The 16,011-nt window shown below is 39.1% G+C and overlaps 3 protein-coding genes across 4 annotated transcripts; 2 read left to right on the forward strand and 1 right to left on the reverse strand.

The window, feature by feature from the left end:
* Positions 1-5,302: 5,302 nt before the first annotated feature.
* Positions 5,303-7,592, forward strand: LOC125952021 (putative gustatory receptor 28b). The gene is made up of 2 exons (XM_049681232.1): positions 5,303-6,608; positions 6,673-7,592. Exons 1-2 carry the CDS (start codon positions 5,385-5,387, stop codon positions 6,787-6,789), a joined length of 1,341 nt encoding a protein of 446 aa, XP_049537189.1. The 5' UTR covers positions 5,303-5,384; the 3' UTR covers positions 6,790-7,592.
* A 1,780-nt stretch (positions 7,593-9,372) lies between these two features.
* On the forward strand, positions 9,373-10,530 carry LOC125952030 (probable RNA-binding protein EIF1AD). Its single transcript, XM_049681247.1, has 2 exons — positions 9,373-9,605; positions 9,670-10,530. The coding sequence occupies exon 2, from the start codon at positions 9,996-9,998 to the stop codon at positions 10,428-10,430; it is 435 nt and encodes a 144-aa protein (XP_049537204.1). The 5' UTR covers positions 9,373-9,605; positions 9,670-9,995; the 3' UTR covers positions 10,431-10,530.
* Positions 10,531-10,591: 61 nt separating this feature from the next.
* LOC125952015 (uncharacterized) lies at positions 10,592-14,759 on the reverse strand. Of its 2 annotated transcripts, none has more exons than XM_049681222.1 (7): positions 14,529-14,759; positions 14,178-14,332; positions 13,855-14,115; positions 13,581-13,777; positions 12,766-13,475; positions 12,498-12,704; positions 10,592-12,431 (listed from the first exon to the last, which is right to left on the reverse strand). In XM_049681222.1, the coding sequence occupies exons 2-7, from the start codon at positions 14,316-14,318 to the stop codon at positions 11,152-11,154; spliced, it is 2,796 nt and encodes a 931-aa protein (XP_049537179.1). In that variant the 5' UTR covers positions 14,319-14,332; positions 14,529-14,759; the 3' UTR covers positions 10,592-11,151. The 2 variants fall into 2 exon arrangements, with proteins under 2 accessions (XP_049537179.1, XP_049537178.1); XM_049681221.1 differs by having other exon boundaries at positions 10,593-12,431; positions 14,477-14,753.
* Positions 14,760-16,011: the final 1,252 nt, after the last annotated feature.

Genomic DNA, 16,011 nt, shown 5'->3' on the forward strand with positions numbered 1-16,011 from the left:
CACAAATAACAAGTGCATAATAACAAGTGCAAATAACAAGTGCATTATCATTGCCATTGTATTATAATATTGCATTGTGCAATGTTATGCCTATATTTTTTTAATAATATTCAAAATATTATTGATAAATGATGCAATCTCATTCTTTATTCCATTATTGATGGATAAAGAAGTGCATCCATCATTGAAGGTATTGACGCAGTCTGTCAGGCGTCTAGTTGATAGTTAATGCTGAAATTTTTATCTTTAACTTTATCCATGCTCATATTCTCATTCTGAGTGGAATCGTAGACATTAGGGCAGGCAACAGAGCAATATGTACAATATTTCAAGAAATAACTTTCAAATTTAGTTGTTTCACTATGTTCCGATCAACACTAATTCCGTTCGGCATTTGCTGTGACCTTGTACCAGTCAACTCTTGACAGAAAGGCAAGATGCTGCTAGCAGACAAGATGATGATGCAGACTGCTCTCAGTTGGATAACTGTTTTTTCCAATACTCATGGTAATAAGGCTGGAGATGTCTTGGCATTCTGCCTAGTGAACGTGCAACCGAAGGTTAGCAATTTACAGCAAAGCAACGCAACAGTAAACAACTGCTGTAAAACATATTATATTTACTCTGATATGCATTGCATAACGTCTAAAGAAAACCTTTAAAGTCGAGAAGATTATAAAATTTGTTTGATCTTTGTACGTCTATTAGTGCTTGGTTGCTAGGCCTGTACTTCGTTAATTGTTTTTTTACACGTAATGCACCCATTCTTGACTATCATCGATGGATAGTGTACGAACGTTCTAGCAGTTATGTTGACTTTTTATTTCATAATTAGACGCCAGATTGCTCGATTGTCTTAGGCAACGCCATTAAGACAGGCTTTATTGTAAACGTCCTTCGCGAATTTAAACGTTCGTAAACATAACACAAAGAACGTTGAAGATGCGCCAAAACAAATTGGAAAGTTGTTCACCTCTTGGTGGTGTATTCAATAATACATGAAGAAAAAACGGTAGGGGATGTGTTGACGTAATGAACTCTTATAAGAGTCCACTACTTCGTGAGAAGCTATGTTTTGTAACGTTTATTGAAAGTGCCTTAATTATGTTTTGTTTGCTTTCTGGACAATTGCATGTAACCGATCGATTGTATACTGTTAGAAATAGCTATTCCTCACGCTCTCAACGCTACAAAAATGTCCAATAAACATAGCTAGATGACATTTGTCCTACATGAACACTGGTAAAAAACTTTAAAGCTTTGACTGTACCTGTTTCCGAAATCGATCACACTGACCTAAATTTTACATTTAACGAAACCCGTTCTGTTATCATTTCAAACAGAAATATGGGTACTCTACTACCTCAAGATTTGTCCCTAGTTCGAAAGCGTTAGTCTAAGGTGCCATCTCTGGTCGGGAAATTGAAAGTGATTGCGCAATGTCCGTAATTGAAGTCTGCGAAGCTTTGCTGTGACCTGCTGACGACATTTGAAGGTTCCAACAAATATGTTATATGAATAGTATGAATATTTTTTCTGTTTGGTTAAATGTTTAACATAAGGGTCACCGAAAATCATTTCCAATGTTTTAACAGTAGCGTTTGCTCCGTTTACTTTATTTTTTATTATTATTATTATTTTATTTGATTAGTAATTAACGGGTCACCATGATGATTTATGACGGGTTAAAGTACATTGTGTTCCTTTTCTATTGGGACAAAATGTTCATTTCAAACCTGTGTTACTGATCTGTAGTAGTCCGATCTCTAATTATAGATTCCTGTTTTGTATCATAACGAGGCTTTCCCGTGTTCCTTGCACCATGCGTTTGTGCGATTGTTTTTTATTACACTTATCAAGGAATCAGCATTTAAAAACAAAAAACAACTGACATTAGACATGCGAAAATATCCATATTTTGGACTAAAGCGTATTTTGGCTGCATGCTTCCAAAACGTTTTTGTTTTCTTGGAATGCACCTCTTAATAATTCAAAACCACCGAAAGGTAAAACACTTAAATGTTTGTGAAATGAGAATATTTTGTTTGGAAATGATGAAAACCTGTGGGAATGATAAAAGCCAAAATCTGTATGATTTTGAATTCTATACCGAAATCAAGAAAAATAGATTAAATTTAAAAATTAATAAATGAACATTGATTGATTTATTAACATAATATTTGAATTTGTTATTATTACGGAAAAGGCGCTGGGCAAAGCTCCACCGGAAAGCTCCATCGCGCAGCAGGCGTCGAGCAGTTTTATATATAATTTCGAGCAAAAATAAGCGTATTTTGAATGTGTGCAACTCTACAAAACTCTACATTTGCCCCCTCCCGTATAAACCAGGGGCTTTGTAGTAAAAAAAATGCTTTTTAGTGAGAGCTACAAATTTCGAAAACCATTCTATTCCCACCTGTGGGCTGATCCGTTGCCTTCAGTAATCTGTGCACATTTTCTCGTATTTTTGGTACATAAGTGATCGTGATAGTAGTTAGCACAGATTTCACTGCAAATCGATGGTTTAACTGATTCAAATTATTTAGGCTATCGGACCACTTTTTGAACCACAGCAAAGTTTGGTAACGAAAAAGGCAACGTGGGTAACTTAGCATAGATCATAGGTAAGCAAACATTTCGCAGCGCCTTAAGAGTATGATAAGGAACATGTGCCAAAAGCAGTTGTAGTTGGTAGTGATCATCACAAGAGTTGCGGAATTTCATCCTGACTGTTTGTCTAAAGTGGGAGCTGTTCGGCGGTGAAATCGCCTGACGACTCACCGTTTGTCTCAGATAAAACCCGTTATTTTCGCGAACCGTGATTCCCCGAATCATCCCGTTAATCCCGTTAGCCGTTCGATTATTTTATGTAAATCGAACAGAGAAGTTATATTTTTTCATTTAATCTTGCCCATTCCCCATTGAGTTCGGACCATTTGGTCCTTTTTGCATTAGTTTTTTGTTATATCTTCAAAACTAACAATCCGATGGACTTGAAATTTCCACTATGGTATGTTTTATTAGACAACAACATTTTTTATTAGATAAGAAACACCAATACTCATTTAAAATCAACAAAATGCGGACAAAAAAATTAACTTACTAAGTGGGTAATACTAGTTTCGAATGATGTATCACATGTACATAATATTTCTATACCATTTTTAAATACAAATACTCCACATACGGGACATTTTATAGTGTAAAATAGTCTCGCGAACTGCAGAGTTAAACAGAAATAAATCATCGTATTGATCATTTACATAACAAACCATTGTTGTTTTTCTATGTTAAGAAATATGAGATCAGTACCGAATCAGTGGATAATTTTACATGTTTTCTTCGTATCAATAAATAAATGAAAAAGAGAAAATAATTCAACTGTTATAATTGAATATTTATATTGCTGGGTAATTATACCTATGCCCAGTGATGTAGGGAGACCACGTGACCAACTGGATCAATGTCCTGGCGGTTGATGGGCGGAAGAGGCAGCCGTCTCTAACCTCTAGTACGGTCGTTTGACGGAGATAGACCCTAAACGAGATGCGCTGCAATGGTTTTGATATTGACCCCACATTAGTAGGACTAACGACGTGAAGGACGGCACAACCCGATCGTGAGCGATGTAAAGTCTCTGTGGCAGGCCAAGACCGCTAGTCAGTTGTACGTCTGTAACTAAGTAAATTGTATAATGAGGACAAAAATTTCTGAAGATTTTTTAGACGAATCCAGTTTCAAGAAGAAAACTAGTTTTACGCAGCTTTTGAAAAGAAATCAACCATTGTTATGAAAATTAGACGACACTATCTAATAGTTTTTTTTTTTTTAATTTTACAAGCATAGTGGAATACATTATGTACGAACCTGGCACAGACACCAGGAACAGTGTGGGACTCCCACCCACTAAACCACTCGCTTGGTTCCTGTTACCTCCCCTTCGCGGCTTTCCTCTTTCGAGATTACACACAAGGAGAAGCAGTGCCAAGGCACTTGCACCAAGAAGCAACCGTCTAAATCGACTTCTTTGGAATGATGATCCAAACCACCTACTTCATCATTCCCAATCCCAGATTTCCCTCCCAAATTAAGACGTTTGTACCAAGGTACTTTAAAGAGCGGCTTCGGCCTAGGCCTATCCCCTCTCCCCATAGGGCCTCAAGGTCAGCGCGGGTTGCCGAGTGTCCCTGATGGTCGTCCTAGGAACAATCATCTTCCTACCCTTGTGGTACCAAGTTGTGGTCATTGACAGCCTGGTGTCTTTGGAATTCCCGCCATTCCAAGCACAGTCGCGTCATGACATGACCCACGCACCCACTTACCGCATCAAACGCCTCCTGGTTTCCGCACATCAGCGCCACGATGTTCTCCGGTCGGACCTCCTCCCTTGAGATCCCCCGTAGCGTGGCCCTGGCTTCGTCGAACCTGCGGCAGTGGAACAAGACGTGCTCCGGAGACTCCACGACCTCCACGCAAGCAGGGCACAGTGGCGAGGAGGCTCGCCCTATACGGTGGAGATATTCCCGGAAATAACCATGTCCCATGAGGAACTGGGTTAGATGGAAGTTTAGCTCCCCGTAACCGCGCGATGTCCAGCATTCGATGACATCATCAAAAACACAAGCTTACGAAACGTCAGAGGAAGTATATGGTTGAAGATCACCTTCTATACATAGCGTGTGGCATCTGATCTATATCTGTTGTCTCTCTTCTACACACTATCTAATAGTGTGTAGATAAAGTGTTCAAAAGGAACAGAAAATATCGGAAGGTTCGGTTCATTGGTTTTTCTTCCTTGGACACCGATGGACACCTACTTTGAAAACGTAGGCTCCTTTGGGCCACATATGAAGGCGTCATTTTTGAAAAATCAATATGTTGTTCATTTTTACTTTATTGATCCAAAAATGTGTATTGATCCAAACATACTTTTGAAAGAATCAGATTTCAATAAAATGTTACAAATATGATTTTAAATGAATAAATACAATAAATAGCCATCCTTAAACGTTATTGTTACTCGTTGGTTTGTCCCTAGATCATTGATTACCTTGAAATTTTCATTTTTACCCAAGAGTCCCAAGATGATGTTTCATCAGGAAAATGCAATGTTTAATAATTCTTCATCGTTTATCGAAGTATACGACCATTGGGTTGTGTGTCTGTAAAAACTATATGCATAAACAGGTGCTGTCGGTGTTTATTGATGCAAATGATACGCTAATGGGAAAACCGTCACGACGTTTCATGGGACATTTTTAAACTGTCGTAAGTTCAATCCCCAGAGTGTAGCAAGGGTACACGATGAGTTAGTCTTGTAAATCATCCTATCCGTTGTACATTCTAGACTAAAACCTCCCAGTATAGTGTGGGATCGATTAAACATGAAGAAAAGTTTACAAACATTTTTAAACCCTAAGGATTTCTACGCTGCCCAGCGTCCCGTACTACGAGTGTCATTCTTGATCGGCATGACACCTTTTACTGTGGTCAAGGGTCCAACGGATCTAATGATGCTCCGGTGCACTCCTTTCGGCTACATCAATTCAAGTGTGCACGTGATTCTGTTCTGCAGTTGTTATATCAATACACTATTGAAAGGAGAAACGATCACGAGATTTTTCTTCCGAACCGATATTAGCACATTGGGAGATGTTTTACAATTTAGCATTGGAATTACAGCGCTTATCATGACATTCTTCTGTAGCATCTTTCAGCGAAACAAATTAATTAAGTCATTCCACGCACTTGCCAATATCGATCAAAAATTCAGGGAAATAGGCATGGAGACAAATTACAAGAGTACCTTGCACTACAACCTGCTAGTGATGTGCAGTAAAGCCGTTATCACATTCTTCTATCTATGCGTGTGCTTCGCCGTGTTTATTTATTCTAGTACCTACCCAAGCTTTACAACTTGGATGGCATTTCTGTTGCCGTACTTCATGATGTCAATGGTGATAGTGATTTTTCTATGTTTCGTCAATCAAGCCAAACACCGATTTCACCTATTGAATAAAATTCTAAAGCATTTGCGACAGACGACACTGGCGAAACGGTTGCCATCACAATACCGCTCCAGCTATTGGCAGACTATCAGGATCCAACGTCCACTCGGCATTGCATCCGTTTACTCCAACAACGATAAGTCAATGCCGGACGTTGTCTCAGCCTTAGCTGAAATACAAGATGCATTATGTGAAGCTTGCAGCTACGCAGAAGAGTATTTTACAATTCAAATGCTGACAATCGTTACAATCGTGTTTTTGATCATCGTCTTTAACTCATACTACGTGCTGGATGCGTTGATTGGAACTACCTCGGAAGACACCGCTTTCTCGAAGAAACAATTTGTTCTCTTTTTTCTATGCCAGACTATGGTGTACGGGTTCGGAGTTTTTAGTATCGTGTACGGAAGCAGCTCTATGTTGCGTGAGAACGATAATATCAGTGTGAATGTACACAAACTTCTGAACATAATAAGTTATGGCAAGGACTTCCAAGAACTTGGTACAAAACTCGTGAACCTTTCACTGCAAATGATTCATCGCAAGGTTTATTTTTCTGCTTGTGGATTGTTCAGTTTGGATTTTACACTTATATTCACGGTTTGTTACTTCTGATATATTGCCTATATAAAATGTTATATATTATCAAACTTTTTATTTTCAGTTAGTAGGAGCGGTAACCACTTACTTAGTGATTTTAATCCAGTACCAGTTGAGCATGGATGACAGCACACATGAAACAATTGCTCGAGCATTTTTTGGCAACGAAACATGGATATAAAACACGAGGAGCACGTAGAGCAATTCTATTCTGCATATGATTCACGTATGATGCCACATGGTACGCTAAACATAAAAACTATGATCAAAATAAAATGTTTCCTCGCGCACTTGACATAAAAAATATGTTAAGCTTATACTTTTTTCAATACAACATTAACTAATTAATTACTTGCAAGATAACGCTAGTAAAAAATTACACAGTGCCTCGCCATTCGCGCTATGTGCAAGGGTTAAATCGTGACCTTAAGTAGTGTAGTGTGACCTTAAGTAATGTGACCGTATCTCGATATCTCTCGAATATATCTCGAAGCAGTAATACAAAAGGTGTTGAGCCATGTGGGAATCTATGGAAATGGAAGGCGGATGTAGGTGGACCGCATAAGAGTCCAGAAGAGGAGCAAACTGTGAAAACAAACAGTGTGGACAGACAAGACATAATCAGATAAAGAATCAGACCGAAAAAAAGAAAAACCTTCTACTATATCTCAAAGGTACTTACAATAAAAATCTGGCTCAGGAAAGTAAAAATGGTTAGCAATGGAAATTGCGATACCTGAGACAGAAATACATTCTTCCTACGATAAACACAGTGCAAAACGACAAAACTGTGATATATTTGAGAAAAAGCTTCGAAATGAGGGATACATTACATTTACAAACGCTTATGTTACAAAAATTGGGTATAAAAGGGGACAAAATTTAGGTAATAAAGACTCTTGACTCTTGGATTTCAAACCTAAAAGACGTCCCTTCGTTCTTTGATAAAAATCCCTCTTTGATAGAAAGCCCGAAACAGGCTCTTGCCGCTCAGCAAACCACTCCACTCGCAATCCACCGTCAGGCTCTGGGTCGCCCTCCTGACGGTCTTCAGGAGAGGACCCTGGGGAAGAGAGTCAACGGTGACACGCGAGATCACCGGTATCTTGTCGATTTCGTGCGGCAAGGGACATCAACGCTGGCGCCGGTATTCCCGTACGGTATCGTTCTAGGAATCACTGTTTAACAACTACTTCAAATGTCTGTTAGAAGCGGCCAGCTCAAAAAAAAACTCGGATGAAAATGACATGAAGCGCACATACTGCCAGAAGCCTGGATGCAGGGGCCCTGCAGAAGAAGTACGACCCGAGAATCTTATTACCATACCTTACATTGCTAACCTCGTTTTGAAGAGGATACAAGGTCCGTAGGGCAGCGGCCTATACATTGGCTGGTTGGTTGTGACCTCCGACAACATCGACCGAAAACGGTAGATTACTAATATATTACTTTATGTAGCAGCACCAGGTCGAGCCGGAGTTCTCGATCACCTTCAGCCTTACTTTAGTGCACCGCAACATAGACACTTAAGAAGAAATCTTGAAATGTGGACGCCGGAAAGTTTAATCTGCCATTTCCGAATCCGCATATCGGAGATAGCGGAGTGTATTTGCTCCAGCAAAATGTATTTTGGGCGTCAGGTCAGGCTCAGGATATTTGGAAGGGACACGTGCCCATTCATTACGACTAACTTTGTTTTTCTGGGTCGATTTTCTTGAAATTTACTTCAAAACTAGCTGCCAGAGTGGGTTTTCCCGGCTGAAAACGCGAAATCGCGAATTTTCCGCAATCTTTTCAAAACTCTACTTTCAGGCCCAAAAGTCTACTTCGGGGGTAATTCACCATTGTGGGCTTCCACTTATTTTTATGAATTTTCAGATTTCATTAATCATCTCCCAGCGATCGGCGTTTTTATTTTTGTGTAGAAAAAGGGCCAAAATGCGAATTCCTCGATTTTCAAAACTCTACTTTGGGGAAATTCACGACGTTCAAATTCAGGCACAAGAAATTGCTGATTCCCGGCATTTCTTTCCGGCTTTTTTAGTATATTTCGATTGTGACACTTATCCCCTAGCGATTGGCGTTTTTTTCCGATCGAAAAAGGGTAAAACGGCGAATTTATAGCGATTTTTAAAACTCTACTTTCAGGCCCCAAAACTCTACTTTCAAATTCAAAAAATAAAACCGATAACTGGAAACGCGGAAAAAACGGCTTTTTCCATTCGGCCATTCAAGAAGTAAAAAAACATTTTCTTCGAAATCGAAAAAAATCTTCGAATTCGAATTCGAAAAATTCCGTTGTTTTGGTTTAGAGGTTAGAATTTTTAGTTCAGAAATCGCCGTGAAGAGTTGGATTTTTAACTTTTTTAAACATTATGCGATAAGCCGTGGCCACACGGGGCGAAAATTTGCGCGCAAATTTGCACATTAATGCCAAAATGTTTTCGCTTCGTGTGGCAGGGGTAAAAACCCGAAAATTTATGCCGAAATGTCAAACGTATTGTTTTCATCTGTGTTTTGGCCGCTGAAGTTGATTTCCGAATAAATTTTGCAGTTTTTAACGGTATTGTTGCTGTTGCTGTTATATTTATATTAAAAATGCAAAAACAATACGAAAAGAACCTACATTTTCGTAAATAAAGCGTTCGATAGCGTCAAGGGTTCAGCGAAAAAGTCCGCGGACGTATAAAAGTTTGACAGCGTGTAAGGGTTAAGCGAAACCGTTTTGGCATTAATTTTTTCGTTTGCGCTAGAGTTTTCGCCCCGTGTGGCCACGGCTATAAAGATAAAGGTGAAAAGAACAAATTTCAGTCGTTTCTCAAATCTCGCCATCGTTCTTGTTGAAAAATTGCCCTCCCTGCTGTACAATCAGTGCAACGCGTTAATAGCGATAAAAACACGAGGCTAAACCACGGAAATTCTAATCATTTGCAACGCTGCTGGAGAGCACAGAAATCACCGGGCGCAACACGGGTGCAACCATCGGAAACCGATGCTGTAAGTTTTAAGTCCCGTGATGCTGCAAAAATGTGTTCCATTAACGATCGAATTCTCTTTCCAGCCATCATCGCGGCAAGAACCTGTAATTACGGATAGCCGATACCAAATGGAATAAACAGATTGCACATAATCGGTCAAATATCGGCACATCCGGAACATCCGTGTCTGTGCATAAAAATTATAGACGAACATAGAAATTCCAAAAGTGAATCACGGAAAATCGGGACATGCGGCCTTAGTCGGTCCCTAACATAGCAGAGGGAATATCCGCAGAATAGCTTGCAACGGCGCAGGAATCTATATTCCATAGCCGTATTGGAGTAGTAGGTGAAATAGTGGAAGAGTTTGAGCTAGCGGTGCAAACTTGGCTCGTGGATGGCATAAAGAATGTCTCGGGTGACCAAAATTAAACACGTATTGAAAGAACAGGCAACTAATGATTTCGATTTACCTAAGGCAAATCAACAGATCGTAAGAATCGTAGCAAGTCGTGGCAACAATTTGCACGAAGTAATATCGGGCATAGAAAGCAACGGAAAGTATCTAGTTTCGATGCCGATGAAGTTCCGGAAGAATGTATGGATCAAGCGTGGCGATTTCGTTCTGATTGAATCAATCGAAGAAGGTAATAAAGTTAAAGGTGAAATTTGCCGCATACTGACACAGGAGCACATAAAGGTGTTCGAAAAGGAAGGAGTCTGGCCGAAAAGGTTTTTGAGGCATCGTCAGCAAGAGCACGAAGTGGATGAGCATGGACTGGTAAACAATACAAATCGCAAATTCATAGTCAAAGATGAATCTGACGACGACGATGGCGAGTAGTAACAAAATATAAAACCATCCTTCTAATGAAGCAGTTTATTAAAATATATGATTTTATAAAGAAAATTTAACGTACCATTGCGAAGAAAAATAATATCTGAAAATTCTATATTTATTTATAAACCATTTTGGAATTAGAAAGAAACGATAACCAATGCTTTTTTGTTTATTGGAAGTTGGTAGTGTTATTTTTTCACATCATAATGCAAATCAAATTTTACGCTATCTTAATGCATTAACCATAAAATTAAATAATACTATATTAAAAATACTTTTTCGTTGTTCTAGAAATGCTTGTTTTATGTATCCAATTGAATATAAATTCTATGTAATTATCTAAGTATCAGTAAAACTTTTTTTCTACTAAGAGGGATCACAATATATGAAATTTGAAAAAAACAGAAGAAAAAAATTGAGCAAGCAGGCAATTTAAAAGTAGTTCTATAATGACTGGTGAATCATACACAACCACTTTTTTTTAATCTGTAGACTAATGCTATAGCTTGGGACAAATTCTTTCATACTTATTATAAAACAATGTTGCCGTTTTAACGAATGAATTAAACAAAAGATACGTACAGCGAAACTTTAGTAGAGACGACTATATAACTGCATTAAAAACATCACACAGGAATAATAAAGAGAACGTGGCAAACATATGCATTGTAGGATTGTGCATTAGCAATAAAATAAATGTGAACTGTAAGAATGCAGCAACTCTTTAGTCCTCGTCCTGGGTTGCGTCCGCTATAGTCATTTCCATCTTTGCTATATTTTTAATAGTTCCAATTTCTATAGGAATAATACGTTCGATTTCCATATCGACTTGGTTATCTTCATCTTCGATTTTCTTCGCATTTCCCTGAGCTCCGACGGCAGAAATAGATTCTTCGTCATTGAATTTTTGACTTGCATCCGTTTTTGGTGAAGTTTCTGTAATGGGCAGGGTAGACGGTCTTGGCAACTTGCACATAGCTACTGTACCTTGTTTAAAATAATTAGGATTTTTGCTAGATACGTCCGGTATTACGATTGGAAAAGCCGTGTGCTCTCCCTGGGGTGTATGTACCGCAATGATGTCCGTTTGAGATTCAACATTGCATTGGAATGACTGCTCTTGCTGCTCTTCTGATGGTTGAGGAACATGTATCAAAAACTGCATGCATCCAACAATATCTTGCACGGCACTCTGTAACAGCTTTACTTGATCCATTAACATCGAACACGATTTCGAAAGATCATTCAGAGAAGTGCTTCTATTCTCATGGGAATTATCTACCATAGGTGAAAACTCTCTAGCAGAATCATCCTTTTCGGAAACAGATGATACTTGCCGGTGCCCACAAGAGTCAGCCAATTTGCCATTGTCATTAATTGTTGAAACCTTTCGCCAAAGCTGACGCAATGCCTGCATCTGTAATTGCTGTATTTTTCGACCAGCCTCTAATTGGTGCTTAGTTATTTGCATATCCTTTGTCAACTGCAAAATATGGTCGTTGGTGCGCTTGTAATACATTTTCTCTACGACACCGCATAAACGTTTACGATCAATATAGCCGCGCCAAAACTTTTGAATGGATATTGCTGAATTTTCGATTGTTTTATCTTCCTCATCATCTATCGATTCTTTTGCAGACTGCAATACGTTCTCTTTAATTTTAATCGAGCAATGTGGCGGTATTTTCTGTTGCATGGCTATTTTGTGGCGAATATTTTGCAGTTTTTCGACATTAACTGTTTCGCTTTCATCATCGGAGCTGACAACGTTGCTTGAACTACATTCAGAGGGAGTTGCTGGTTCAATTAAATGTTTCGATTGTGACGAAACTGGTCGCGAATAAGATGTACATCCATCTCCTCCCGTTGAAAAGGTAGATGTTTTGCGCGGAGAAAGCGTAGGAGATAAATGATCTCCTCCAATTTTACGGTTGGATGCACGAGGACTTCCTATTTTTGTAGCTGAAAAAGGATTGCCGGTTGGATCCGCAGAACGATTAATGTCTAAAACAGATAAACAAACTTACATGATAAAACCGGATTGCAAAGAGGTTACACTATTCATTTTACCTCTCATTTTGTGAGCTTTTGGTATTTGGGGAGTTTGAGGTTGAGTTTTCTGGTTCTGCAAATTGCGTTGAACAATGCTGGCTGCACTTGCTGCGCTGGGAGCGCTATCGGGACTCATCAGTGATTCCGGTACCGGTACCATCTTTGAAGCGGCAGTTAGCGGGCCATCGCTCAGCAATACTGGCAAGGATGACGACGGTGGATGATCTAGCAAAAATATCTTAACAAGTGTTATATCAATCAGGCTTAAACAAACGCAATTACGCACCAGTATATGGAATGGCATTATTATTTGAAGAAGTTTGTTGTTTGTTTGAAACGATTGCTTCCGTCATCAATCGCGCTCCTGTAATAGTCGAGGAGCTGCTTGCAAGTCCTACTCCTCCATTGTTGGCAGCCAACATATTTGGGTCTAAACTTTGCGACATAATGTTTCCATCCGAAGTGATATTATCGATCAATGATCTAGTCAATTCAAACAATTGTGACCCTCCTCCGGAATTTTCATTATGGTTACTGGAAGATAAGGAATTATTCAACGAAAGGTTGCCATGGTAGCTGTTCGACATGGCATCCGGGGAGTTTTGTCGTCCACTAAGCCTAGTAACGCGAGGTGATTGAATGCGAGTGGTTTGTCCTTTTCGACGGAGAGATGAAGGGGAATTGTTAACCGATTGGGTTAGCAGATCGCTTCCTTGTGTAGTTTGTTCCTGTAATTGGCGTTGGTGCTGTTGCGCTTTACTTAGAATGAGCCTTAATTTTCTTTCATTCTGGTTTTCCAACGCTTCTCCAGAAAGGGGGCAAACGCTACTCAGATAGCGAGACAAAGCTGTTTGTTCGCCTACGCGGAACTGGCGTCCACGACCTTGGCTGTATAGCCACTCGGCCTTCAGGCTTTCAATAGCAGTAACTATAAAACCATCTATATGCTTCAAGCTCATACACCAGTTAAGCACAAAGGGGCGATAATCAAATCCGCTGTATAAATTGAAATTTTATAAAAAAAAAAGACCAGTGAAACCAGTGTGGTCGTTCAGCGTGACTATTTTATCACAGAATAGTTATTGTTTTCGAATTACTTACACCGCATTGCCAGCCATTTGCACACAGGGGTTTTCCGCTATCGTGATGCTGTTAAGATTGTTAAGGTGGCTTAAAGTGCATATCTCGTTGAGATCACAAATGTTGTTTTTCGCTAACGTTAGTATTTCCACTGATTGAGGTAAATATTTATCACATTGCCTTAAATGCGAAATCTTGTTCCCGTGAAGAAAGAGATCCTGTAAGAAACATAGCCATCATATAACATAACATACTGTAAAAAAGAATCTGATTATACTTATTAATAAAAACATACCTTTAATTTTTTCAATGAAGAAATATCAGAAACACTGGTAATGCTGTTCTCTGCTAAGTTCAACGACTGTAGATGTACATTAGTGTTCAAATGCTCGATTGTTTTAATATTGTTGCACTCAAGGTTTAAGTGCGTTAAATGCACTAAATCTTTCAGTCCCTCAATGGTTAATATACCATTGTACGACAAATTCAATTCTCGCAAGCAATGCAATCGACACACGCCGTACATTCGTAGAAGTTGATTTTTGCTAAGAGAAAGCTGGATTGTAACGATAGCTATTTCAAAACTGTGACCTTCAGCATGACTACCATTTAAAATACCTTTTCAATTTTCAGATAACAGTCTATGTTATCAATCTTCTGCAGCTCATTTTCGTCTAATATTAACACTCTATATTGCTGGGCATCCTCTACTTTGGGTACCTTCTTGAGCGATTTCTTTGTTAGTTCCAATGTCGGCATATTGGAGTCGAAGTCTACAACGAGGAACAAAAATTACGTTTATTTGTATTTATACAGCACATAACAGTTACGCAAAAAGAACTTTCGGCGATTGTTTAGTCCATTAGAATATATATTACAAAATACGACTATACGAAACTCTTATAGTACACAATTACCCATCGTGTTGTGGAGCAAATAATTTGGTATGAATCCTTTTATTAAGCGTACTTTTTCACAATTGTAGTTCTTTTCATTCGTGCTTCAAAGTGTCCTCTATACACTGCAACGATTTGCTTTGATCGATAGGTCCAATATATTACTCTAGGGCAAAGCTTCCTTTCTCGCATCCTGCGCAGTGCGCATCCTTGGGGCAAGGTGTTTTAAATAGGAAGGTGGTTTCTGAACCGCTTTGGCAGGTCACCATTTTGAATTTGTTTGACATTGGTAGCAGGGCGCTTTTTATCAACAAAACCACGTGAGTTTCAAGAAGAAAAAGAAGGTATGGGCAAGTTTGGTGGTTTTATCAAGGAAAGTACCTGATTTCACTCTTTTTCGAATGTTTAAATGATTCATCTCTCTATTTAAGATCAATCGAGCAACCGAGTTATGTTTAACAGCGAGTGAGCACGGTCCAGGAACGCTAGCTAGCTCTTGTTCTAGGCCGGGTGGCAAGACCTGCGGACCGATAGCATATTGAAATACTAGGAAGAATTTTGGGAATATTTGTATAAACTTCAACTTTCGTGCCACTTTTCGTGAATTTTAACTGTCGTAATACCACGGAAAAGCGAAAACAGCTCCGAAAAGAGCGTTCCCGAAGTAAACATCCCACCATCCCGTGAATGTCAAACTCTGAAGTTTTTTCTAAAATACGATCGGGGATTTGTTCTGGATAAAGCTACCTGTCTTTTTAAAGTACCTTGGTTCTGCATAAAGCTACCTGTCTATTTAAAGTACCTTGCCTTGGGGTGATAAGGCCAAGCAACACGAAGCGTAAAGGCGGTGCCAGACGGGGCGTAAACTCTAGCGCAAACGAAAAAATTAATGCCAAAACGGTTTCGTTTAACCCTTACAAATTATTGGAATCGGTTGAGGTGTATGTTTTGGTTTTTTTACCATTTTTACATTAGCCGTGGCCACACGGGGCGAAAACTCTAGCGCAAACGAAAAAATTAATGCCAAAACGGTTTCGCTTAACCCTTACACGCTGTCAAACTTTTATACGTCCGCGGACTTTTTCGCTGAACCCTTGACGCTATCGAACGCTTTATTTACGAAAATGTAGGTTCTTTTCGTATTGTTTTTGCATTTTTAATATAAATATAACAGCAACAGCAACAATATCGTTTAAAACTGCAAAATTTATTCGGAAATCAACTTCAGCGGCCAAAACACAGATGAAAACAATACGTTTGACATTTCGGCATAAATTTTCGGGGTTTTACGCCTGCCACACGAAGCGAAAACATTTTGGCATTAATGTGCAAATTTGCGCGCAAATTTTCGCCCCGTGTGGCCACGGCTATTAAGGTGCTGCCAGACGGAGCGTAAATTTACGCGTAAATTTACACATTAATGCCAAAATGTTTTCGCTTCGTGTGGCAGGGGTAAAAACCCGAAAATTTGTACCGAAATGTCAAACGTATTTTTTACATCTGTGTTTTGGCCGCTGAAGTTGATTTCCGAATAAATTTTGCAGTTTTTAACGATT

This window comes from Anopheles darlingi, chromosome 2 (assembly GCF_943734745.1).
Source record: "Anopheles darlingi chromosome 2, idAnoDarlMG_H_01, whole genome shotgun sequence".
NCBI lineage: Eukaryota > Metazoa > Arthropoda > Insecta > Diptera > Culicidae > Anopheles > Anopheles darlingi.